The 26,146-nt window shown below is 49.9% G+C and overlaps 1 protein-coding gene across 2 annotated transcripts in view; it reads left to right on the forward strand.

Moving 5' to 3' along the window:
* The window catches only part of EPHX2 (epoxide hydrolase 2), a 99,593-nt gene that overhangs the window by 15,024 nt on the left and 58,423 nt on the right, over nt 1-26,146 (forward strand). For both annotated transcript variants that reach the window (XM_075923324.2, XM_075923325.2), the window contains exons 2-10: nt 4,666-4,750; nt 5,300-5,459; nt 11,102-11,292; nt 12,101-12,223; nt 17,104-17,178; nt 17,700-17,795; nt 20,012-20,090; nt 24,724-24,758; nt 25,697-25,723. In XM_075923324.2, coding sequence (XP_075779439.2) covers nt 4,666-4,750; nt 5,300-5,459; nt 11,102-11,292; nt 12,101-12,223; nt 17,104-17,178; nt 17,700-17,795; nt 20,012-20,090; nt 24,724-24,758; nt 25,697-25,723 — 871 coding nt within the window. The remainder of the gene's footprint in view (nt 1-4,665; nt 4,751-5,299; nt 5,460-11,101; nt 11,293-12,100; nt 12,224-17,103; nt 17,179-17,699; nt 17,796-20,011; nt 20,091-24,723; nt 24,759-25,696; nt 25,724-26,146) is intronic.

Raw genomic sequence — 26,146 nt, forward strand, 5'->3', positions numbered from 1 at the left:
CATAGGACAGGAAGGGACCTCGAGAGGTCGTCGAGTCCAGTCCCTTGCCCTCATGGCAGGACCAAGCACCGTCTAGATCATCCCTGACAGGATAGACACACTGTTAACAGTGTCAACATCGCAGCTCATCAAAATATATAAAGTAAATACCCTAAAATCTGACTGTAAAATCTCCTGGATTAAGATGGGCACTATTCCTCTCTCTGAATTTGAGTTAGTGTCAGTGGAAATATTTTCCCTTTTTTTGTGAGGTGTGTGACGTAGTGGGGGGGAACTTGCTGGTTTCTATGGGTCTTTGGTAACCCCACTGGCTGCCGCCGGTATCACAGCCCAGAAGGACAGGGATGGGTCATTATGCAAAGGAATCTCTCAACCAGTCTGACCAGCTAACCCCCATGGAGAGGAATAAAGGAAGGTGAATGCTGCCCTGGCTGGGGGGCAGGGCTGGAGGAGAGTGAGTTTAGTTTCTGTCTGGGAGCATGGAGGAAGCAGCCTCAGCAACAGGCTGGGGGGTTTAGAAGCCGAGACCCCTGCCCCATATCAAGGGGGGCTGAGGCATCCTAGGCCTGCCCTGTAACCTGATGACATCTGTGCTGTGCTGTATACTGGAGAAGCAATAAACCACCTCTATTCTACTGGCTGGCGGAGTCTGTTCGTGCCATTTCGGGGGTGCAGGAGACGGGGGACCCCAATGCGTCGTCACATGGTGCAATTGACATTTACCAATTTTTTAAAAACAATCAAATCCTTCTAAGTGTAGCCCCTTTGACTTGCTGGGCCCGGGAGCAACTGCCCCTTTTGCAGGGACCTTTCAACTGAAGATCCGTGAAGGAAACATCTCAACAGGGAGGTGACTTAGGAGATCATTGGATCCTATGTTCGGCATGCTGGCAATTAGGGATGCCATAGTGTAAACGTGGCAGCCGGCTTAAAGCCAGCTCGTCCCATGGAGCCATCTCCCCTCGCCCCTGCATGTAAATGTGTACCTGCTGAAAATTGTACGTGTTTACCAAAATAAGCACATTAATATTCCTACTGGCAGCCAGAGTAGACTGTACATTAGAAAATGCGCTGGGGAGGAAGGTTTATGTTGTGTTGGCAAGGAGATGGGCTGTCCGGGATCAGATTATTTAGACCGTTTTAACATTGGCAAGTAACTGGAGTGGCCCTGCTTGATCAATGATGCAACTTTACATTCAAAAGGCCTTTGTTCTTTTAACTTGTCCTGTCACTTCCGATTTTTCTGATGTCTGTCTTTCACCACCTGCTGCATCCTGGGAAGACGGGAGCCAGGTATCGGTTGTTCAAATCCTTGGTAGAACAAAGTCCTTCAAAATGGCTTCAGGGGCTGGAAAGGATTAAGCTAACGAGGGAAGATGAAAAGAAAACCCCTACTGTAATTTAACTGCTGCTAAAGTGGATGGGGATTGTGACACTTCCTTGAGCGGTTTGAAGGGCATAATTTGTGGGAGAGAGGAAAGGATTAGTTTGGGGTGGCCCCAAACTATTGAGTTTAGGTAGCAGAGCTGTCCAGCTGCACATCTATTCTGCAGTGCATGGCAAGACGTTGATGCTGGTGGGCAGGCAATGGGAGTTGAGGGCATCCAGTGTGCCGCATTGGTTCCTAACCTTTTGTATAGCACGGACTGGCAAACTCATTGGCAAACTTTTGGTGGACCGGTCACATTCTATTTACACATTTGCATATTCATTATGCAAATAATGAATATGGAAATATGCAAATATAGACCGAACAACCGGCTTCAACTCTGGCAGCCGCCACTGCCCGGCACTGGTCCATGCCCTGGCGGTTGGGAACTGCTGCATCATAGGATTGTGGGTGCTGGCTTAGTCATTGTGGGTGCCCTCTCTGAGGTCCTGCTGCTGGAGCGCCCCCTAGAGGAAGGGGAAGAGCAGCAGCACTGCCCTCTAGAGGGCAAAAGTGCTGCCCCGAGTGGTGCATAGAGCTGGAAGAGGAAGAATGGTCAGAGCAGAGAGGGGCAAATTAGCGCCCACACGCCCCATGTGGCCTGCCGCCATTTTAATCCTGCCCTCAAGTTTTGTCCCTGCAGCTGTCATTGGATGGGCACCTCAGCCAATGGGAGCTGGAGGGGCGGTGCCTGTGGGCCAAGAGGGAGCCAGCGCGCACATCTGCCTGGCCACGCCTCTGTCGGAGCTGGCTGGGGGCGGGGGGACATGTTATGGATGCTTATGAAAATTTGGTATCCGCGGAGGCTTTGGGGAGCCGCTTGAGAAGGTAAGCACAGTCAGGATCCTGCACTCCGGAGTCCCCCCTCATTCCCTAATTCCCTTCCTTAGCCTTTGCCCTCCTCCCACTCTCTGAACCCTTTGCTCCTAGCCCAAAGCACCCTCTTGCCCTCCAAACCCCTTATCCTCATCCCCAGCCCCGAGGCCCCTCCTGCTCCCTGAATTCTTAATTTTTCCCCACTCCAGAGTCCCTTCCCCCAGCTGCTGCCCTCATCCCCTTCTGCACCCTAAACCCAATGTTGTGAAAATTCATGGCCCTTCATACAATTTCCAGACCCTGATGTAGCCCTTGGACCAAAAAGTTTGCCCACCCCTAGTCTACTGGATAGATTACCAGCCTGGGCTGTAGCAGACCAAGAATTGATTCCTGCTCTGCCACAGAGCCCTTGTGGGACATTGGCCAAGTCACTTAGTTTTTTTCCATTCCCCCACTTTTTATGGGACAGTAGTGCCTGGGGAGGTGCTCAGATACTAGGATAATGGGACCACAGAAGTGCAGGTTTGACCTCTGTCGCCTGGATGTCTGTAGTTTGGCAACATCTGTGGTCCGGCATCTCCATGGGTGGCCCTGGGCTGGAGCATGTCTGGGGAAAAGCAGGAGAGTGGGGTATGCTCACAACTGCCCTCCTAGGGCTTCCAGAGCACCGCAAATAGCTCACTTGTGACACTTACTCAAGGTCAGGGAGTGAGGGGGCGGAGCGGGGTCAGGGGAATGCTTGGGGGAAGAGGCAGGGTGGCTGCAGACCTCCCCTGGTCCATCAGATTCCCTGTTTTGACACTGGTCAGGACCCAAGGATGTCGGACTAAGGAGGTACAACATGTACTAAGATAGTCACAGTGAATAGAGCCCCCAGATCTGTGACTCTCTGGTCTATATCCCTAGTTGTTTGAGGATTGGATGCTTATGAAAATTTGGTATCCGCGGAGGACTCTAATGATGAGGCCCCAATCCTGAAACACCTACAGTTAATGTCTATCTCAAGGCACTTTACTTAGGAGGTCACCACCATCCCTTTTAAGCATATGGGGAAACTGAGGCATAGGGAGGTGACGTGAATTTTCCAAGATTGCCCAGCAGTCTCTGTTTAATGCTCTGTCCACTAGGCCACGTGCTCCCAGTACAAATCCATGATGAGATAAAATGAAGCAAAGGAAAAATCTGAGATGAACATCACAAAAGTGATCCCGGCATAAAGTTTTTCAACTTTTTTTTATAAAGTACCCTTTTTTCGAAATAAATTATAAGTACCCCCACTACCTACAGTTTTCAAACACACAACATTTTTTTTGTACCGTTGCAACCCATTTGTTTAAACAACTTAATCGTAGCTGGGTGGGGGGTGAAATTTTTGGGTGTAAAACGTAGAAAAATAATAAAACGCTGTAAAAGTTAAAACAAAAATTCAGTTTTCTCAGAACTTCAGTTGTGTTGATGTAACCCGAGACTTCTCTCAAGTATCCCTAAAGGTTCTCGTACCACTGTACTAGACAACCTAGGAGAAGTGATAGGTGATTTGGGGACTTGAGGTCCGCAGAGCAGGGTGAGTATCGTGAGCCACACTGCCGTGGGAAGGGGATAGACTAGACTTATTCTTTGACGTGACTGGAATTGCACCAGAAGTTAATTTGCCCCATAATTGAAATGGTCACTTTCATCCATACCAATGTTTACCAACATAATTCAAAATGGCTGCCCTTAGAGGGGCAGGTGACCTTTTTTTTTTTGCGCCCAACAAAAAAAATCCTCTGTGTTCCCCATAAAAAAATGTTTGGTGTTCCTCAGTCTTAAAAAGTTTAAGAAACACTCATCTGCACTGTTTGACATTGAGGCTGTGTGCTCTCAAGTAAGATGACTTCTTTTCCATAAATAGCTTTCCCTCCCATCCTACTGGCTTTTATTCCCTGTCTCGTGTAAGGAGACTAAAATCCAGCTTCCTCAGCAATCAGCAGTGTCAACGGGAGACAAAGGAATACATGTTTTCCCCAGTGGAAACGAGGAGTTCTGTGGCATCCTACAGACTAACAGATTGGTTTGGGCAAAAGCTTTTATGGGTAAAAACCACTTTGTCCGATGCATCTGATGACATGGTCTTTACCCACGAAAGCCAAATAAATCTGTTAGTCTGTAAGGTGCCACAGGACTCCGCATTGTTTTGGCAGACAGATAAAATGGCTACCCTTCTGAGACCTTTCCCCAGTAGATCACTCAGATCCGTGAGGACTTGGAAACTCTCTCTTGTCCATCCCTCTTCAGAGTAGAACTAAATTACTGAATGGCTCCCAGCGCATTGACTATGGCCAGTTCTTGTCTTGCGGAAAGTTGTAATTGGACAGCAGCATTCTGGAGCCAGTTGCTGCTTGTTGGTTCCTTATGGTAACTTGTTCATTAATTTTTAGGAACTTTTTGCAAAATGTCATCCTTGGAGCGGGCCCCAGCGGTCCCTATGCCAGAGCGATGAGAGGGGAAATCACCTTATCTCAGGTAAGCGATTATCTCCGCTGAGCCTTGCGAGTGTGGGAATGGAGCAGATGGGTAGGGCATGGTGTGGGTTGAACACAAGCTGTGCACATGCCGTGCCGAGCTGGGTGGGAGAGAGTTTCTTCTTGACTCATTGGGTGACGCTATTGCCATCGGGCAAAGACGTGGCTAGGTTTGAATTTTGCGTACTGGGTAGGTTCACAGTTGGTCTGGCCTCAGGATGGGCTTAAGTCTTCTATAGCTTGGCACTTTCACCATGAGAAATAGCCTCCGCCAATGGAAGGTTAATTCGTTGGCTTGTGGCCAATGGTATTGCATTAGCTCTAAAACACAATGCACCTACTTTGTTCCTTCTGGGCAAGTCCTTTCATTCCTGCTTTCTGGCAGAAGAGGGGGCTTAATAGTCACTTATTGGTAAACCTTAGCAGTCATTAGGCAATAGTTAATGCTGTGTGTGTGTATTGGTGGGAATGGGAGTTTGAGTGACTTTTCCTCGTTCTGCGTTGAGAGGTAACTTGCTCTTTTGGGTGATGGGAACGCTGTGTGTTTCAGCTGGTTTCTGAGCTGGAAGAGGATTGCAAGAAGTTTGCTGCCTCCTTGGGGATGTCTCTCCCAGAAAAGTTCTCCGTAGCACACGTCTTTAAGGATACCATGGAAGGCGGAAAGCTCAATACTGCTCTTTTGCAAGCAGCCATCACTCTCAGGAACAACGGTAAGCGTGGCTACTTGCATTTCTGCCCACCCAGCTTGGCTACACGAGTAAACACGTCCACACGTGACCTTGGCCCATCTTTGTTACAGCTAGTTTCTCTCTGCCTGTGTGAACAGAAAAAATGCATTCATAGAGACACGTCTCAAGCGTGGACTGTCCTGAGGTTAAAACATGGAGAGGAAATAGGTTTACTTCTTGCCACAGTGGACCGAAGGCATTGCCTGGATTGAAACCATGTTTAAACGTGGCTAATATTTGTAGTGAAGACTGGACGCAGTCTTCTTCCTTCTGTAGACGCCCTGTTCTGTGTGTGATTGCCAATAACTCTCCGAGGACTCTGCCTAGTGTGGTTAGTCTTTGACTTGCAGCTTGAATGCAGTGCAGGCAGGATCTGTGGCTTGCCCGTCATTTGTTGGGTGTCCCTCCCAGCTGGTGGGACAGCCAGGCTCTGAAACTGTGCTGCAGGGTAACTGGTGGTCCCTCCTTTGGAGGGTTTGGACCAGCACAATCCCTCCTGGGTCTTGGGTATTGCCTGACTACAATAGAAAACACCTATGTTGGAAAATGGTCTTCTCAACCTTGGTCCCAGCTGGATCTCTGCTCTCATCCCTCGCCCCCCTCATACTGTACCCCATCCTGTTCCTTGTGCGTCTCCCATTCCCCTCACTGACTTCTTTCATTTCCTCCCGGGTTTTCTGCCATGCTGCCCTCCCCTGCCATCACACAGGTGGTTCTCCTCTGCATCCCTCCTGAACACTTGCTGCTTCCGGCAGTCCACCCTCTGTCTCGTAATGAATAACCCTACCTCTGTGCTCTGTGTCTTGTCTGTCTCAGCTTCCCTCCTCTATGTAGTGCTCTGTGCCCTACCAATGGAGAACTGTGCTTGAGACATGCCTGATCACAGCTGTGTGAAAACATTCTGTTCTGGCCCCCCGGCGTACCCTTCCCAAAGCATGGATTGCCCTTGGTCTCTGGCAGTAGCAAACAGCTTTCACTCATCACTAACCCATTCCTAATCCTCTAACCAATAAAATCCTAGGGCGTAGATGGGACTATTTATCTTCTAGTGCGCTTCCCTGATATTTACTTACCAACTCTTGACTAATGACAGTGTGTCTCAGAGCGTTAATACTGAATACATCAGGCATGCTGTCACCAAGCCAACAAGGATTATTAACTAAATGAACAACGAAATGCCATCAAGTGAACAACACAGGAAACTACAGACCAGTTAGTTTAACTTCTGTGCCAGGGAAGATAATGGGGCAAGTAATTAAGGAAATCATCTGTAAACACTTGGAAAGTGGCAAGGTGATAGGTAACAGCCAGCATGGATTTGTAAAGAACAAATCATGTCAAACCAATCTGATAGCTTTCTTTAATAGGATAACGAGTCTTGTGGATAAGGGAGAAGTGGTGGATGTGGTATACCTAGACTTTAGTAAGGCGTTTGATACGGTCTCACATGATGTTCTTATCAATAAACTAGGTAAATACAACTTAGATGGGGCTACTATAAGGTGGGTGCATAACTGGCTGGATAATCGTACTCAGAGAGTAGTTATTAATGGTTCACAATCCTGCTGGAAAGTCATAACAAGTGGGGTTCCGCAGGGGTCTGTTTTGGGACCGGCTCTGTTCAATATCTTCATCAACGATTCAGATATTGCCATAGAAAGTACGCTTATTAAGTTTGCAGATGATAGCAAGCTGGGAGGGGTTGCGACTAATCTGGAGGATAGGGTCATAATTCAAAATGACCTGGACAAATAGGAGAAATGGTCTGAGATAAATAGGATGAAGTTTATTAAAGACAAATGCAAAGTGGTCCACTTAGGAAGGAACAATCAGTTTCACACATACAGAATGGGAAGTGACTGTCTAGGAAGGAGTATGGCAGAAAGGGATCTAGGGGTTATAGTGGACCACAAGCTGAATATGAGTCAGCAGTGTGATGCTGTTGCAAAGAAAGCAAACATGATTCTGGGATGTATTAATAGGTGTGTTGTGAGCAAGACACGAGAAGTCATTGTTCCGCTCTACTCTGCGCTGGTTAGGCCTCAATTGGAGTATTGTCTCCAGTTCTGGGCACCGCATTTCAAGAAAGATGTGGAAAAATTGGAGAGGGTCCAGAGAAGAGCAACGAGAATGATTAAAGGTCTAGAGAACATGACCTATGAGGGAAGGCTGAAGGAATTGGGTTTGTTTAGTTTAGAAAAGAGAAGACTGAGGGGGAACATGATAGCAGTTTTCAGGTATCTAAAAGGGTGTCATAAGGAGGAGGGAGAAAACTTGTTCATCTTGGCCTCTGAGGATAGAACAAGAAGCAATGGGCTTAAACTGCAGCAAGGGAGGTTTAGGTTGGACATTAGGAAAAAGTTCCTAACTGTCAGGGTGGTCAAACACTGGAATAAATTGCCCAGGGAGGTTGTGGAATCCCCATCTCTGGAAATATTTAAGAGTAGGTTAGAGAAATGTCTATCATGGATGGTCTAGACAGTATTTGGTCCTGCCATGAGGGCAGGGGACTGGATTTGATGACCTCTCGAGGTCCCTTCCAGTCCTAGTATTCTATGATTCCAAGTGCCAACAATGCCCCTCTGCCATATATTTTGGCCAAACTGGACAGCCTCTACGACGGGTCAGCAAACTTTCCGAAGTGACGTGCCAAAATTTATCCCTCCTATGTTGGGTCATGCCATTGTCAGGGTGGAGGTTCTCTCCACCATGTGCTCCGTGGACCATCTGGGTCAATGCAGACCTTTCCATGGACTACCACTTGCTAATGGAAACTCACCATTAATTACATAATTACATCCGGGCCATTTTGCTCATGCTGAAGCTGGGAAGAATGGTTTAATTTAAATGATTAAACAGATTAAGCATGTTAACTTACTCATGTTAGTTTATCAAACTTGTATATGTTTTTTTAGTTTATTTTAAATAAAGTAAAGTTAAGGTAAAATATTAGGTCCAACACGAAAGGTTTCAATGTTTTCTTTATTTGTGGCAGGGGTGGGAAACCTTTTTTTGGACTGGGGGGTCATTGACCTACAGAAAAATCAGTTGGGGACCACACAAGTGAGAAGCAAAAAAACTCTCCTCCAAACCCCCCCCAACACTCACTGATGTGGCCCCCAACTGAGACACCTCACTCCTGTGGCTCTCCAGCTCCCATGGGGTGAGGGGAAGGGACAGGGAGGACTGAGGTTCAGGACTTCCCATAGTCCAGATTTACTTTTCTGGGGTTCCAGAGTTAGTGGATTTTGTGGATCCCCTTTGGCTTTGGGGTGAGAACAAAAATTAGGGATTAAATCTGTGGGTCAGGGCTGCCAGTGAGTGGGATAGGGATGCAGGATCTGGCCGGGAGGTGGGGTGAAGGACGGGGCGAGAAGGGAAGGGTCTGGAAGGGAGTTGGGTGACAGGAGAGGGTGTGAGGTAGGAGTATGAGAGGGAGTTTGGGGGTGGGAGGAGGTTGGGGAAGGAACACAGAAAAGGTGAGAGGGTGGGAATGCAGCCAAATAGCAAGTTGGGGAGGGAGGCAAAGAAGTGGGGAGTAAAGGAAAGTGCAGCTTCTGTGAAGTAAAATTGTATCCCCCCCGCACATCTTCCCTCTGCTCCAGCCTTGTTCCCCTCAGCCCCATGATCCACCCCCAGCCTCATCCCCTGCATCATCCCATCCCCCCTCAATGCAACCACTTCCCCCTCCCATCCTGTCCCAGCATCCTCCTTCACCTCCCCTTCTGCCCCCATGTCCCTGCCACCACAGACTGCCCGCGGGGAGCAGTGCAGGGCGGTCTGGGCCCCGGCACACCACATGTGCCTCCTGCTCAGCCCCAGCTCTGTGGAGCAGCCCAGCTCTGTCCCCACCTAAAGCAGGAAGCAGAGTCTATAGCCAGGAGAGGGCGGTTAACCCCTTAGTTCATGGGAGCTGCATGCCCAGGCAGGGCAGGGGCAGCCCCAGGGACATGCATGCATGTGCCTCTCACGCCCCCCCCCCCCGTCCCAGCAGGAAGCTGCAGCTCGTGCTCCAGCCTGCAGCTGAGTCTGGGAGGGGCAAGGCTGAGCTCCTGCCCTGTGTGCCAGTAAAAATTGGCTCGCGTGCTGCTTCTGGCATGTGTGCCGGGTTTGCTGACCCCTGTTCTACGACAAAGGTTAAATGGACATAAGTTGGCTATCAGAAGTGGCAATACAGAAAACGGCAGGAGCACATTTTAACCTACCTGAGCACTCATGCATGGGTTTAAAAGTGGCCATTCTTCTACAAAGGCATTTCAGAAACCAACCATGGAGAGAAGTTGCAGAACGGGCCTTCATATGCAAATTTGACACTCTCTCTCATGGCCTGAACAAAGACATGAACTAGAGAGGCCATTATATTCAACATCCAATTGACATCAAAAGCTAAGTCTGGGACACTTCCAGCCCACTCTGATAGCCTCATTAGCACTGGTACTACTATTGACAGATATTTTTCTCCCCCTCCCTTTTTTCTGTTGTACATTGTGAGGTTCCCCCTTTTTTCCCTCCACTCTTATCTATTTCCCTAGGAGGGTGGGGAAGCACTGGGATGGGTTCCTTAGGGAGGTGGTGGTATCTCCATCCCTAGAGTTTTTTTTAAGTCCTGGCTTGACAGAGCCGTGGCTGGGTTGATTTAGTTGGGATTGTCCTGCCTTGGGCAGGGGGTTGGACTTGATGACTCTTGAGGTCTTTTCCACCCCTAAGATTCTATGATTCTAAGAAGTGGGTTTTGCTCATGTTATATATTTTAAAGTTACAGATTAACATGGCTATCCCTCTGAGATTATTAAGTAAATGATCTAGCAAGTTCCTTAAAATGGTCCGCTAGCAAGGTATTAACTGAGACAACTCCAGAAGAGGGGGAAATTATGTTTACAATGAGTCTCACCCAAAGCTTGCTGTGGATTCAGGGGAAAGAGTTCCATTGACTGGCTTTGAGTCCGACCTGGTTTGCATGTATACTGGGAGCAGCTGGATTTCCTGGAAACAAAAACATGAAAAAAAACCCAAAAACCCTGAACTGGGACTAGGCCAAACAGACCCGAGAGACTGATCAACCATCCTATAGAGAGACTGCAAATCCACAAGGAGTGACTGCCTTGGATAATGACTGTGTCTCAAAACGAAGTCCTGCCAGTTTCTTCAACCCAGTGGCTAGAAACGGAAACCGCTGCTCGGGGCCAGGTTCCGTTCTGCCTGCCTCAATTCCATCTCAGTGGGACATGGGGTTCTTCTTCACTTCCTGTCCCAAACCGTTGTATGACAGAAGCGGTGTGCACTTAATCTAACAAACCGACCCAAGTTTGATGGAGCTTGAAAAGTTTCTAAATGGAATTACGTGACAGGGTGGTGTTAAAAGATCTCGATTGTGGTAAGCTTTGCTCAACAAGGAGCCCTCACTTAACTTCAGGAGGAAAGACAACTTGCATGAGGAGAGCCCCGCAAAGCTGAGCCTTTTGTTTGTAAAGCCCCTTGAGGTTGTCCGTGGTTAAAGTGGACATATAGCTATAAGAGGTGTAATTACTGCTGGGCCAGCCGGGTTATGGAAGGGGAAGGATTTTCCTTAACTGTTCCCCGTCTGGGTAGCCCCTTGACCCATTTAGTGATCTGTCCTGTTCCAGGGTTCAAGACGTGTGTGCTCACGAATAACTGGATCGATGATGGCCCTCAGAAACACATCATGGCTCTGGCGCTCTCTCTGCTGAGACGGCATTTCGACGAGGTCATCGAGTCTTGCCGCATCGGTCTGAAGAAGCCGGACCCTCAAATTTACGAGTACACGCTGGGCCTGCTGAAGGCGAAACCGCAGGAGGTGCAGGAACAATTGACTTCTAGCTAAGGGCACGTGGCTTGGGCGGCACGTGACGCCTGCTTTGGGGGGAGGCCGGGTGCGAGCGCCAGAAGCTCATTAGACAGGGGTATGTGTGGGTTGGGGAGGGGTGCTGGTGTCTGGACTGTGATCCTACCCTCATGCTTGGCTCCTGTTCAGCCACTTCCCACCGTGAGTTCCTGCCCTCGTGTTCAGCCACTTCTCCCGAGGCCACACCCACTGCTGGTCACGACTCTCCGCCCCTTCCCCCGAGGCACTCCGCCCATTGGCCGGTCTGGTCTCTCCGCCCCTTCCACCGAGGCACTCCGCCCATTGGCGGGTCTGGTCTCTCCGCCCCTTCCACCGAGGCACTCCGCCCATTGGCCAGTCTGGTCTCTCCGCCCCTCCCCTACCTGCTGCTCATGCTTCTCCATCCCTTCCCCCATCGCTCACTCACTCTTGAGGCGGGGCATAGCCTCATAGGGTCATGAATAAGCGTGGCAGCCCCAATGGCAGAGAGGTGCCAGAAGGGCTGGCAAAAGTCACGAGAGGGGATGGAGCCTGGGGAGGGAAGTTGATGAGTGGGGGCGAAGCACAGGTAGGGCCATGGGTGCGCTTTTAGCGGCAGCGCTCCAAAGGCCGTGCTGGGCTGTTTGGAGAGGCTCAGCCTCCCCTTACACCCTCTGCCCGTGGCAAATGGCAAAGCTTGCCAAAAGCGACACGTGGCGTTTGGGTGCCCAGCTAGCCACACACAACTCCCCAACTCTCTTTCCCCTGACTGCCCTGAGTTCTGACTCTCTCCTGAACCCAGGTTATTTTTCTGGATGACATCGGTGCGAACTTAAAGCCTGCCCGAGAAATGGGAATAGCCACCATCCTTGTCCGGGACACTAATGCTGCCCTGAAGGAGCTGCAGGATCTGAGCGGCGTTCAGGTATCCAGTGGCAAAGCACTATAGGAATCTGCATTTACCATCCCCTCCCTCTGGAGAAAGACTTCAGCCTTGGGATTCCACACAGCTGGGTCCTGTAGAAATACAAGATTGGGACTTCTGCTCTTGCCTAGCATACCGTAAAATACAGTGAAATTTCCACAGATTCTCTTTTGATCATAAACCAGGACTATGCAGCACTTTAAAGACTAACAAGATGGTTTATTCGATGATGAGCTTTCGTGAGCCAGACCCACTTCCTCAGATCAAATAGTGGAAGTGAATTTTCTTCCGCTATTTGATCTGAGGAAGTGGGTCTGGCCCACGAAAGCTCATCATCTAATAAACCATCTTGTTAGTCTTTAAAGTGTGACATAGTCCTGTTTTTTGTTTCAGGCTAGACCAGACTAACATGGTTACATCTCTATTACTATTCTTTTGATCATGACCTTTAGAGCGTCTTTGAGTGCTGCTCTAGGTGTGGCTGTGATGGTAGTTTTATTTAAAATCCCTCTCAAATTACATCCTTGGGCTAAAATTTTACTGCTTGACATTTAAGCGTGCAGGTCAAATACAGCTCCAGTTCAGATTGCTCCTGGCTTTGCTAAATGAAACCCAGAAAAATAAGGCTGCCTAAGCGAAAAGTGTCCATCTTGCTGATGGAGGGCCAAATGGGGCTGGCAGTTTCACTGCTGTCCTTCCAAAATAATTCAGTAGTAGTGATTTAGTTGCTCTGGATTAACAGTGGGATACATGAATGTAGAACTTGGTTCCGGTACAAAGCACAGTGGCGAGTGTAATACAATGGGAACAAAGCAGCTCAGCCCACAAGGGTAAACCCTGCCTTGCTCATCTGTTAGAGTTCTGTAGAAGAGGTAGCAAAATAAAGTTGGATGTGGAAAGATTGGGCAGATAAAATTCATTTAAAAAATCCTGTATGTGGAGCTGAGAAGGAGGCAAAGTCCGGTAATGAATTAGTAACTGTCAGGAACGGGAATAAGGCTTTAACGAGCATGGAACAAGGTTAATAGTGTGGTGCCCTGAGAATCTGAAGGAAGCATTTCTCACCTTTGCCACGATTGATTGACTCATGTTGATTTATTTAATCACAAGCGCATCGTGTTACCATCTGAAGAGTCCAAGTTTCCCTTGCTCATCCGTTAATATCTTGCCTCTTGCCTGCTGTCTGCCAGCACTCCTTTCTCTTCACCCTCCCGTCTGGTTTCCTTATAGCTACTACCCTTTCTCTCTGTTCTCTATTGGGATTAATGGTTCACCCAGCTATGTTAACAATTACTGGACTTTGCTATGCAGAAGTGCACTTTGTGATCCTGACCTTTAATATATGAGACAGATAAGGGGAGGCGAGGTCATATTGGGCCAGCTTGTGTGGGTGAAAGAGACAAGCGTTTTGAGCGCAAAAGCTTGTTTCTTGCACCCACAGAAGTTGGTCCGGTCAAGATATTGCCTCACCCACCTTGTGTTTCTCTCATATATTGTAACCAACACAGCTACAATGCTGCACACGTTATTTTTAAGGCTGTTCTTGATGTGTGAAAGTACTTATCACTCATAAGATGCTTTGAGATCTCTGGAAGAAAAAAAATCACATACGTGATCGTTTAGCTTAAATCCATGTTGATACAAAAATCCATATTGGGAATGCAAATTCTTTGATGAAAACTGGCATATTTTAAATGCCAAAAGTTAAGGTATAGGTGTGCTTGTCAAACAGTGGTCAGTATCATCTCGTTTTTTCCTGGTTCTCTCCACTACATCTTTGCTGTGTCTGCCTGTTGTCTCATCTTAAATTTGATCCCTACCCCAGAGAACAATCTTGTTAGTCTTTAAAGTGCTACATAGTCCTGTATTTTGTTTCAGTGGGCTGTGTCTACACTGGGCCACTTATTCTGGAAAATCAGCCGCTTTTCCGGAATAAGCTGCAAGCTGTCTACACTGGCCCTTGAATTTCCGGAAAAGCAACGATGCTCTACTATACAAAATCAGCCGCTATTCCGGAAAAACTATTCTGCTCCCGCTCGGGCATAAGTCCTTATTCCAGAACACTGTTCCGGAAAAGGGCCAGTGTAGACAGCCCAGTAGTCTTTTCCGGAAAAAAGCCCCGATCGCGAAAATGGCGATCGGAGCTCTTTTCTGGAAAAGCGTGTCTACATTGGCCACAGACGCTTTTCCGGAAAAAGGGCTTTTCCGGAAAAGCAGCCTGCCAATGTAGATGCTCCTTTTCCGGAAAAACTGAAAACGGAATAGTATTCCGTTTTAAGCATTTCCGGAAATTCATGCCAGTGTAGACACAGCCAGTATGTATATGTGTTTGTACCACACCTAATGCAGGAGGGGGGTGGTCTATGCTTAGGGATTCCAGGCACTGCAATTAATGCCAAGCAGTGATTACAGTTTAAACCAGTAGCTATACCTGGCATTGCTCAGGTCTTTAACTCAATTAAGGTTTCTCTTCCTTTGGAAAAGGAAAATGTACATGCTTGATTTAAATGCTTGTATTTTTCAAGAATATAGTCTTTTTATGAAGTTCCTTTTTAAAAGAAATCTGAACAAAAAATTTCCTGTTGAATTTTTAGTAAATTTAAAAAAAATGGGGATTCCAGCCAGTTTTTTCTGCATCTCTGTAAACTCTCATCATTTGCTGTGTTTTAACAAGAAAGGCTACAGTTAATTTGTTTTCCAATAACATTTTCTTCTAGCTTCCAAACTTTAAGCATTGATTTAGCTGTGCCAAAACAGAGCACTACTCCACATTTCTCTGTTTTATTGAGAAGCAATCTTGTTCCAAGCTCATCCTATTTTTCTGGCTCATCATGGTTCAGTTTCTTTCCACCTTTGCTCAGTTATGTCACTTTTGAGGACTGTACTTGATTTGGTGATTCTGTCTCTCTTTTTCTGTTTGGTTTTATGAGCAGCAACCCCATTCTAGGCACTTCCCATTATCCTGGCACGATCAAACTCTGATTTTGATTTAAGTTATGATAAGAGGAAGCTGGTGGTCCGCGCTCCTACCATTTAGGAGGAGTTCTTGATCAAAAAGACAAACCCTCTAAAATAAATAGTAGATGATTTTTAGTCTGTGTAATGTGGCTGAAAGCTATAGGAGTGCCTGGTATTGGGGTGGTAGAGGTAAGATGTTAGCAGCATCCCAGTGACATAGAAGTATTCTGCTGACAGTCATGGGACTTGGCCTGCTAAAGAAGTAATGGATCTTTGGAAAATCCCAACCCTGCTGCCTAAATATGGCTCTAGGTGCCCAAATTCTTCATGCGTATGTGCTTGAGTGGAAATGACTAGTTCAAAGGATTGGTGGTTGAGCATGAAGCCTTTTGCTGTTAGTTCACCACTTCCAAACCACCTGGCTGGTGGTTACCAGCACTGGGCTAGGTCTACACTTGCGGCTTCTTGCGTGAGTAATATGCTAATGAGGCTAAGCGTGGAATATTGCCGAGCCTCATTTGCATACCTAATGAGCCATCATTTTTTTCAGAAGAGGCTCTTGTGCAAGAAGGAGCGTCTACACTTCCCCTTCTTGCGCAATGCCGTTCTTCCTGAAAAGTAAGAGGTATAACGGCATTGCAGAAGAGGGTTTTTCTTATGCAAGAAGGGGCAGTGTAGACAGCTTCTTCTTGCGCAAGAGCCTCTTCTGAAAAAAAATGGTGGCTCATTAGGTATGCAAATGAGGCTCAGTGATAGTCCACGCTTAGCCTCATTTGCATATTTCTCACGCAAGAAGCCGCGAGTGTAGACATAGCCTTGGATTTCTATACAAACCAAAAGGTGTATCATTTGGTTTTCTGCATGGCATGTGCCCGTGTCATGCAAATCACCATCACAGTGAATGCTAATTTGGCTCTCTTCATGATGGTGTCCCAAGCAGTATTCTTGGTGTACTAGAATGGCATGGGAATCCTGTTTTGTTGCTTCCTTGACTGATTTCACCACACCAGTCTCAGGGAATCCTCACCTTGACAGAGGTTTGGGTGCTCTAACACATGCATCTTGCGTTCTTCAAGGTGCACGTTACACCTAGAGATACATGCAGTCTTCCTTCCCACACTTTCCCCTTAGTGCGAGTATTTACCTTTAGTCGTGAAGACATTTAATACCCTTAATCAGAGAGGAACTGAAACTCTCTCCTGTCTAAACAACGAGAAGTCCTGTGGCACCTTATAGACTAACAGATGTATTGGAGCATAAGCTTTCGTGGGCAAAGATCCACTTTGCCAGATGGATGACATGCATTTGACAAAGTGGGTCTTTGCCTGCGAAAGCTTATACTCCAATACATCTGTTAGTCTATAAGGTGCCACAGGTCTTCTCGTTGTTCATGCAGATTCAGACTAACACGGCTACCCCTCTGATACTCACCTCCTGGATTGCCCCTGTGGTTAGTGATCGGGTTCTAGGAGTGTCTTCTACCAGCTGCTGTCCAAGGGTGGATGAAAACCACTTTGGCACGTTTCTATGCAGAACTGTGAAGGAATAATGGGGAGAGAGGCCTATTCCTCTTTCCTCAGCTGTGAGAGAGCACGCCGGTGCTGCTAGCCTGATCCTGGACTCTGTCATGCAGCCTCACCGATGGTTGTCTGAGCCAACCTGGGTTCTCTCTGCTGCACATTTTGCCAGTCTTGCTAAATCACACGGGGTTTCCAGAATGTGGGCAAACAGCTGGGCTCTCCGAGCTAAAGGCCTAATGAGCCATGGCCATTCTGAGTGGAGGAAGCTTTCCCAAGGGGAGGGGGGGGGGACTGGTTTAGAAGGCTGGCTGAGCAGTAGAAAGTTCGTCTGGTGCTGACGGTGGCCAGCTGGGCCGCGGGAGGCTGTTGAAGAACTGAGAACTTTCTTTCTTTGCCACGTAGCTGCTTGACCATGAAGACGCTCTGCCAGTTGCGTGTGACCCCGTGAACGTGACCCATGGCTATGTGCCAATCAAGGTAGGTTATAGCTAACGGTGTGCGAGGAAAGCGATCTGGATAGCGCAGTATCCCCGTTCTGTGGTGGCAAGGGCCCTGCGTAGCCAGTGATGGCTCTCTCCGTGCATCTGTGAGGAAGAGGAGCGGTATGAAGGGTGGGGGTACAGTGTACAGTGCTTCACGGGAATGGGCTGAACATCAAGCCAATGAAGACTTTACTGCGGAGGGGAGGTTTTCTGACTGCGTGAGGCTGTTTCCTGAAGGCTGGGCCAGAAGCTGAATCATTTCAAACAGGGCCAGAGACAGCACTGGTCTGGTCTGTACCACAGAGTGAGCCAGGCTACAGGAAGGTGTGTGGAGTAGGGGGGGAGGGATGTTTGCAGCCAGGGTTTCAGGTGCTGGAAGGCTGACGACCCAAGCGTCGTAGTGGCAGGCCCTGTGGCTGACCGCCATACGCCAGTGCACCGCAAGGGGTGGGTGTTACTGCTAAGGAGAGGAAGGACTGGGAGTCGGGAAATAAACTTGCAGTGTCTTCTCTCTAGCCTGGAACCCAGCTGCATTTTGTCGAGATGGGGAACGGCCCCGTCGTGTGCCTCTGCCATGGTTTCCCCGAATCCTGGTTCTCCTGGCGGTACCAGGTAATGCAAAGCCAGGCCAGATGCTGGCAGAGTGCTCTCGGGTATGGTCACCCCTCTCTGTGTAGTCTGTTGTGCAGTAGTGTGGGGGGAAGTGGGGGTGCGGGGACTCTGAGGTGTGTGACTATATGGGGGGTGCCACCTGTGACTCCACCTTGTTCCCGGTACATCTACCATCTTCATACTTGAGTTTCGCCCTCCAGCTTTCTGCCACCATCTTCCTTCCTCCCTTCTGTCTCCTGCTTTGCTCCTCTCCCAGCCCCCTCTGCTCTGCTGTAACAGCCGACATGGCCGGGGCCTCTGGCTGGGCTGCGATGGCAGCTGCAGCCCCCCCTTCGTCTCTTCAGAGGAGCGAGGAAGCTGCCCTCGCAGACTCGGCGCCGTAGCAGACTGCCCTGGCAGGTGGTAATCGCCGGGTGTTGAGGGGAGGTCCCTTGAGTGGCTGACGCCCTGAGGGGGTCAGCGAAGTGAGTCTTGTAACAGCATCCGGTGTTGGGCGAGGTGCCCGCTTCCCACGAAGTCGGCTGTGAGGTGTAGCGGTAGGTGCTCGCCACACCCTTTATCCTCACCGCAGTTGGCACCTCGCTCCTGCCTGCCTCCCCTCACTGCTCTTCCAGCCTGGTAGCAAGGTGGGTGGCAGAGCTGCTCCAGGGGACCCTCAGGCAGAAGAGGGGGGCTGGGGTTGGGCTGCCCTTCTTCCCCCCCAAGGCAGCCCTTGGAGCTGCCCGGAGCGGGCAGTGTAGTGCTTCAGCAGCAGCGTCAAGGGCCCAGGGCTCTGACTGCTGCCGCAGTAGCAGCCACCAGGAACTCAGGGCCCTTCTGTATCGCTGGGCCTTGGGGCAGTTGTCCCCTTTTGCCCCTCTCTGCAGGCCTGCAGCCCGGGCCCTGCACACAGCTCCGCGGGGCCACCTGTAGCAGCCCCTGGTGACCAGCAGTGGCGTTGCAGGCACCCTCTGTGAGCCCCCTAGAACTCCACCCGCCCTCCCATGTGGCTGCCAGTGCCCCGCCGGGGCTGGCTTAATCCAAGTGATTCGCACAGTCCTCGGGGACCATTAACCATCATAACCCATGAGGTCAGACTTCGCCCTTGTTCGTCAGCCACGCAGGGAGCAACCTCTGTCTCTGGCTGTTGCACCTGAACCCATCAGTCCCAGACCTCTGCAGCTGGAGCTCAGCCTGGGGCTTGGCTTTCTTCACTCAGCCACACCTATCCTGCCTGCCTGCTTGGGCCCCCCTTGCTTTGGCAGGCCACTGCCAGAAGCCTCGAGTTTTTGGCCCTGGTTTCCAAACCACTTGATACTGGGGTCTTCCCTGCTGGGGCCTCTGTTACTTCCTGCTGTTTGCCCTTCACTGCAGCTACCTGCTGCCTTGCACAGGGAGTTATCCGGTCCGACCCAGCACGGCCGTGAGTGAGCAGGGTTGGCTGGCACCAGGCCTCCAGCCCTGAAGGGCCGAACCAACTTGTAGCTGCACCTCAGTCCTGTTGTGGCCTGTGACTGAGCTCCACCCCTCGAAGAAGATCTCCCCCGGCCCTTGTGACCTGCAAGGCATCCAGCGAATCCACTCCCCTCACGCCGAACTAAGGCCAGGCTGTCCGTTTTTGAACCCGCGTCCACGAGAGGATTGCGCACGACCGAGCTCTGCGCTCCATCCCTGTGGCCCCCTCGCTGATTGAATGTCTAGCATGAAGTTCATGTGCCCTTTCCAGCGCCCAAGGAATCTCTGCACTGATACAAGGTTTATTCTTTCAGTCTGGCCTCTGGAATTTGCCCCAGCCGCAGTCTAAATGCCAGTGTGTTCATTAGTAGTTGACTCGCTTCTTGTTGTCTTGTCCCGAGACATCTATCAGGGATTTTCTAGGCAGTCCCTGGTCCTGCTGCGAGGGCAGGGGACTGGACTCGATGACCTCTTGAGGTCCCTTCCAGTTGTAGTGTTCTGTGATTCTATGTTCTCATCTGGTTTGGACTGCCTGGCCGAGTGTTTGGCTGGCTACAGTAATTTGCTGGAACGGTGCCTCTTCTAGTTCTTGTGTGCCTTCTGGTCTGGCATGTGGAATTGATGTGGCATCTTAGCTTTCATGACTGACGTGCCGTATGACATGACAGATGCTCAAAGGGGACAGTTCCAGTCAATGTAAGTCCGCTTCCCAGCTGTGGGCTGAGCTACAGTGAACACAGATCTAGTTCACAAGGTCACGTGTTTCTTTGTTTCTGTTCTAGATCCCTGCATTGGCTGAGGCTGGCTTCCGGGTCCTTGCTTTGGATATGAAAGGCTATGGAGATTCCACCAGCCCCCCAGGTCAGTTGGGTTTCCCTTCCTCTCCTCCTGTCCCCTCAGAAGGGGTACACAGCAGAGGGCAGAGCTAAATTGCTGGTGGTGCAAGGCACTTCTGGCGTGTCTGTGTCTCCGGGTTGGTGCTGGGTTGTACTATGGTGAAGTTGAGCCAGGAGAAGTTGAGGCTGAATATCGGGCAGAATTCATTCTTGGTGAGAACTGTCCAAGCTGTGCAGGAGTCTCCCAGGGGAGTTGGTGAAAGTCCTGATTCTTGGGAGAATGTCCCATCCTTTACTAAAGTCCCTGGGAATATAGGGACCGTAGGGAAGAATTGTACCCTTGCGGGGAGATGACCCGGATGGTCTGGCATGGCTCTTCCATTGCACCAGCGTCTAAGTCTGTGACGTGGCACAAACAACAGCAGACTTGGCACACGCTTGGGGTCTGCATGGGTTCTGAGAGTCTCCCGGTGTGATGTGTGCTCAGGCTGTGAGGCTGTTCCTTCTAGTGTGTCTGAGTGGATCTGAAACCCACCTGAAGCAGGGCAAGTAAATACAAAGTCTCCTGGTGTTTTACATGGTGTCAGTGGAAACCGCCTGGTGCATACATTTTACTGGTTCTGCTCCCAACACGAGCCATCAGCTTCTCCATTTAATTTCCCATCTCTTTCCGCTCCGGCCACAATCTTCCCATGAACTTGCCTGCAGGATGCCTGGGGACAGTAGCTTGGAGAGGTGACTTGGCTGGAGATAGCCAAGTGTCTTTAGCTTCTAAGCTGGGCAGGCTTGGCCAGTACTTGAATGGGAGACCTTCCAAAAAGATTCAACGTGGTGATCCAGCCGCCGATGTTCTTCCTTGACCCGTTCCACCTTTGGCTTCTGCTGCCAACAAGTGGTGATGTTCCTGATAGCTCTAAGGCCAGAAGGGATAGTACCGACCCTCTTGCCTCTCCCCGGTGCCAGCTGGAGATTCTTGCTAGCTGACTGGTTCCCTCATCAAGAGAACACTCTGGCTACTGGCAGCTAACACCCTACAAGGTGCTTGGCATGGGCTACCAAACAGCTGCTGGATCTCAGTGACTTTCAGTCGCTATGTGTCCGGGTTGGATTTGAACTAGCAAATTGGGAGCGAGAGGCTCGGTTACTGATTCCCTGAGCCAGCTGGAAGCCTGGGGGAGGAGCAGTCCTTGCTGCGATTCATGCTCCAGTAGCGAGGGTGACCAGCGGTCCCATTTTTAAAGGGACCTGTCCCATATTGAAGCCCTCCTGCAGGTGTCCTGACTTCTTCAAAATGGGCAGATTGCCCCATATTTTCTGTCTCCCCCTCATCAGGACTGGTGGGTCCTGCTATTGGCTGGATCCTTGCTTGCTAGCCCATCGGCACGGAGTGGGCTGGAGGGGTTCAGTGGCCGATGTGCGTGGCTGATGGTGGGGAAAGACGCAGGGCACACGGTCGGCTGCTGGTCCATCACTGCAGCCCGCACTGTGTGCCGGCTTTCAGACAGCAGGGCCCCCTCCCCATCCTGTTTCTAGCTGGCCCTGGCTGTGGGAAGCATGCTCACCCTATGGATAGCAGTAGCAGTGTAGCACATGCCTGCATCCCGAGGCAGCAGGAGCCGAGTGGCATCCTCGCTGGTAGAGGGCATTGGTTACTCACCCCATGCCCACCCTGCTGCCCCGGGTCTTCTCCCCGGGTGGCTCTAGTGCAGAGGTTGCTCGTTCTAGCCGGGCTCGGAGGGAGGCTGCAACTGCATCGTTATGCAAGAGCTGTGCCAAGCCAAATAGCTTTCTCTTGTACCGTGCATCTTCCTTTCTGCTTCAGCGCACTTGCTCCTGACTCTGAGCATGAAGCGGGGCTGGAGAGTGGGTGGTGCCAGGCCTTGTGAAATGCCAGTGGTAATCGTGAGGGCTGATCAGAGCGGCAGCCCTTGCTGCTGAGCACGTTGTTCATGCGACACCGTTTCGTTATGAACGTTGCCGTGGCGCCCACCATGGCGCAGAGGCCAGATTGAGGCCGGTGTTTAGGTACCTAAAGATGAGGGGGCATGTAAGTCACGTAGGCAATTTTGGAAGTCCTGCTTGGCCCCTCTTTGTATCATCAGGCTCCTCGCTCCAGCCCTGGGTGCTCTTTAGATCTAACAAAATACAGACGGACGTCAGCCCAGGGAACTTGCAGGCTAGAGAGAGAAGGAAGAAAAGGGGTAATAGCTACACGTGATCGGCGTGTGCAGTGTCAATTCCCTTTTGTATAAACTTTGCCGGTGCCTTTACCTAAGTACTCTGTGCCCCTTGTCCTTTCTAACGATTACCCTGAGCCCATTTCTAGGGATCACAGTGGACCACAAGCTAAATATGAGTCAACGGTGTGACACTGTTGCAGAAAAAACAAACGTGATTCTAGGATGCATTAACAGGAGTGTTGTGAGCAAGGCACGAGGAATCATTCGCTGATTAGGCCTCGGTTGGAGTATTGTGTCCAGGTCTGGGCACCACATTTCAGGAACAATGTGGAGAAATTGGAGAAGATCCAGAGAAGAGCAACAAAAATGATTGAAGGTCTGGAATCATAGAATACTAGGACTGGAAGGGACCTCGAGAGGTCATCGAGTCCAGTCCCCTGTCCCCATGGCAGGACCAAATACTGTCTAGACCATCCCTGATAGACATTTAGAAAATAGGAGCGATGAGGGAAGACTGCAATAATTTGGGCTTGTTTAGTTTAGAAAAGAGAAGACTGAGAGGGAGCATATTTGAAAACTGCTATCTCAAAGGATGTGATGAGGAAGGAGAAAACTTGTTCTTCTTGGCCTTTGAGGATAGGACAAGAAGCAATTGGCTTAAACTGCAGCAAGGGAGGTTTAGGTTGGACATTAGGAAAAATTTCCTGCCTGCCAGGGTGGTTAAGCACGGGAATAAATTGCCTAGGGAAGTTGTGGAATCTCCATCTCTGGAGATATTTAAGCGCAGGCTGGATAGACATCTGTCAGGGATGATCTAGACGGTGCTTGGTCCTGCTGTGAGGGCAGGGGACTGGACTTGATGACCTTTCAAGGTCCCTTCCAGTTCCAATATTCTATGATTTCCTTCAATTTGTGTCCTGGTCCCCTTTCATCTGCTCCTTGAGTTACACCCACTGCCATGTTCATTGATGCACTGGTAGCTCTAAGGCCAGACGGGACGGTGTTGATCTTCTAACCTCTCCCCGGTACCAGCTGTAGACTCTCGCCAGTTGGCTGGTTCCCTCCTCAAGCCCGAGAACAGGTGGTTGTTCCTCGTGAATACAGTTGAAAATACTCATTTACTTCCTGTGGTAAAGTGTCCCGGCGCTCCCGACGTTATTTAAACCGGGCCAGCCCATCTGAGCTGCTGGCTTGGGAACGGGTTGAGCACAACAGGGGCACTTTTTCAAAGGGGCTTTGCCCAGACAGCATGAGTGTGAGGGAACCAACCCCTGCTGTAAGGCCACTGCAGTTCATTTCTTTCCGGTAGTGAGTACAAAGGCCTCGGTTTGCCTAGGATCGCAGGCCGGGGCTGGGGACCAGAGGATGCTGTTGATACGTCTTGGTGCACGGATGTGAGCTCTGCTCTTGATGAGCTAGCTCAGTGTTTCTCAACCAGTGGTACAATACCCTTAGAGGTACTCGAGAAATGTCTGGGGGGTACGTCAACACCACTGAAATTTGGAGAAAACTGAATTTTTGTTCTAAGTTTTACAGTATTTTATTATTTTTGTACTTTTTACACCCAAAAATGTCATCGCTTGCCCGGCTACAATTAAGTTGTTTAAACAAATGTGTGGCAATAGTAGCAAAAAATGTTGTGTCTGAAAACTGAAGGTACTGGGGGTATTTACAATTTTTTTTAAAGGGATACTTTATTTTTTTTAAAAATTGAGAAACACTGGGCTAGATTAGCCCTGAGCCACTTGTCATGAAAGCTCCTGGGGGCTTTTTTTGCAAGACTTTCTAATCTTTTTCATCTACCTAGTTCCTAGCAGCACCGTCCATCGCTCTAGGGGCCGAGTGGCTCTGACTGTTGGTGTCCTGGCCACGTTCCACCTTGGGAAGCTACAGCGCTTGCTGTCACCTTAAATTCCCCGGTGGTTCTTCCTGCTTCTCCGCAGCAGGGCTTCTAGCAGGATGATTCCGAACACTTGCCGGGAGGGCAAATTTAATGAAGAACCTGAACCCCAAAGCACTTGACCTCCTGCCATGGAAGGATCATTCCCCTCCTCACCTGCTCTCCCACCACTAACATGCACCCACCTCTGGGGTTAAACCCAGCCAGAGCTGGCCCAAGCTACTGGCTGACCGGGCTACCGCCTGGGGCGCCCTATTGTAGGGGGCGCCGTGCGGGGCTGCCGAACCGGGCGGGGGTGGGGCCACGCATGCGCCGGGCATACGAATGGCTCGGGCCGGCCCTGGTCCCAGCCACCACACTTCATCAATGTTCCAGAGCAGGCCTATCGCAATCCTAGGGAAAATCCTGCCCCACCACTGCTTGGCTGATGAAATGAATCGTGGTGTGTATTGAACTTTTGCAGAGCTGCTGGGAGCCGGGGGTTTGCAGCCTGGTAGACGGCAGATTTAAAGTGTTAAAAAATTAAATGGAAGGACATTTAAGTGACCTAAATAATTAATTGTTGTTGTTGTTTGCAGACATAGAAGAATATTCCCAGCAAGCAATATGCAAGGTAGGAGACTCCTCGTTCTGGGTGTGACCTAGGTCTGGGTGTATTATGGAACCATGGTCCGAGCTCCCGTGATAAGATTCTAACCCGTGTGTCCCTGCCGGTGGCAGAAGCGGTTATGAGACTGGGTGGGAGCAGAGCGGCTGTCCCAGGGCTGGTCTTTGCTGCTTGAGTGACAGCTTAGGCAAGGGGTGCTGTGTAAATCCGACTGTGCAGTTAGCGGTTTGCAGTCCAGGAAACCCTCACCATTCGCGGTGGATGTACTTCCTGGCGCCACCGTGAATGGTGAAATTTGTGAGTACTGGGAGCCGTGGCTCCTGAACTCCCTGCGGGGGCTGGGAGCTGTTCTCCCCCCTTCCTCCTCCTACAGGCCAGGGGACCTCCCCCCGTCCCTGGTGGATACATGGGAGCATAAATGGTGTTTCCGTGAATCACCAGGCTCTTCTGTATGGAACGGTGAAGCGTGCTTCTTGTCTGAGGCTACCTGCAAGATCGCAGTTCCCACCCAGGAGAATAATGCAGGAAGAGGTCTCCTTGTTACATGAACTTCATTAGTAGTCACAGTAGCACCCAGGGACAAAGATTAGGGCTCCATATCGACACTCCATATAAACCTCCTTGCAGGAGGAATAACGGTAGTTTGAATTGGAGCTTTAATTCAAACTACCTGGTCCGTGCCGTGTGTAGCGGCAGGTAGTTCGAACTACGGGCATTTAAAAATGGCGTCCACCTGGCAACATGCAAATGAAGCCTGGGATATTTAAATCCTGGGCTTCATTTGCAAGTTCGAATGTCTACATTAGCCACCCTAGTTCGAACTAGGGTGGCAGTATAGACATACCCTTAGAGAGGGCAAACAGCCTTCAGTAACCTGCTGGCACTTAAGATAGTGGCATGTTCATGGCTAAGAAATTTGATTGTTTCTTTTTCTCCCCTCACAGGATCTTGTGGTTTTCCTGGACAAGCTGGTGAGAGATCCCTCATGACTTTACGTTTTTCCTTTGTGTGCAGAGATGTACGAATCCAAGTGGTGAGATTGGTTTGGGCCACAGGAGAACGGCACACCCGGAGATCCTGGGGGCCGGGGGAGGGGAAGCATTCTAAGCTGTAAGCATTCGCGAGCTACAGTTCACTTCCTCAGATGCTGAAGGGGGGGAAGGGGATACAGAGATGGGAGTGTGACATCAGCGCTAATGAAATCCAAGTGGGTGTGGTTTATTGCCAACAGTGATGAGAACGAAACTGCTGAGCTGGAATTCACAGGCAAATTTGGCCCCTTAAGCCAAGGTTTCAGTGGACACATGGAGTGATTCTTGCATTACGGAAGAGGTAAAGGTTCCCAATCCGGCACACTCACCTTCTCCTTGCTGTTGGTGAGCCACATGCAATCT

This window comes from Pelodiscus sinensis, chromosome 3, assembly GCF_052426305.1.
Source record: "Pelodiscus sinensis isolate ZL-2025 chromosome 3, ASM5242630v1, whole genome shotgun sequence".
Classification (NCBI taxonomy): domain Eukaryota; kingdom Metazoa; phylum Chordata; order Testudines; family Trionychidae; genus Pelodiscus; species Pelodiscus sinensis.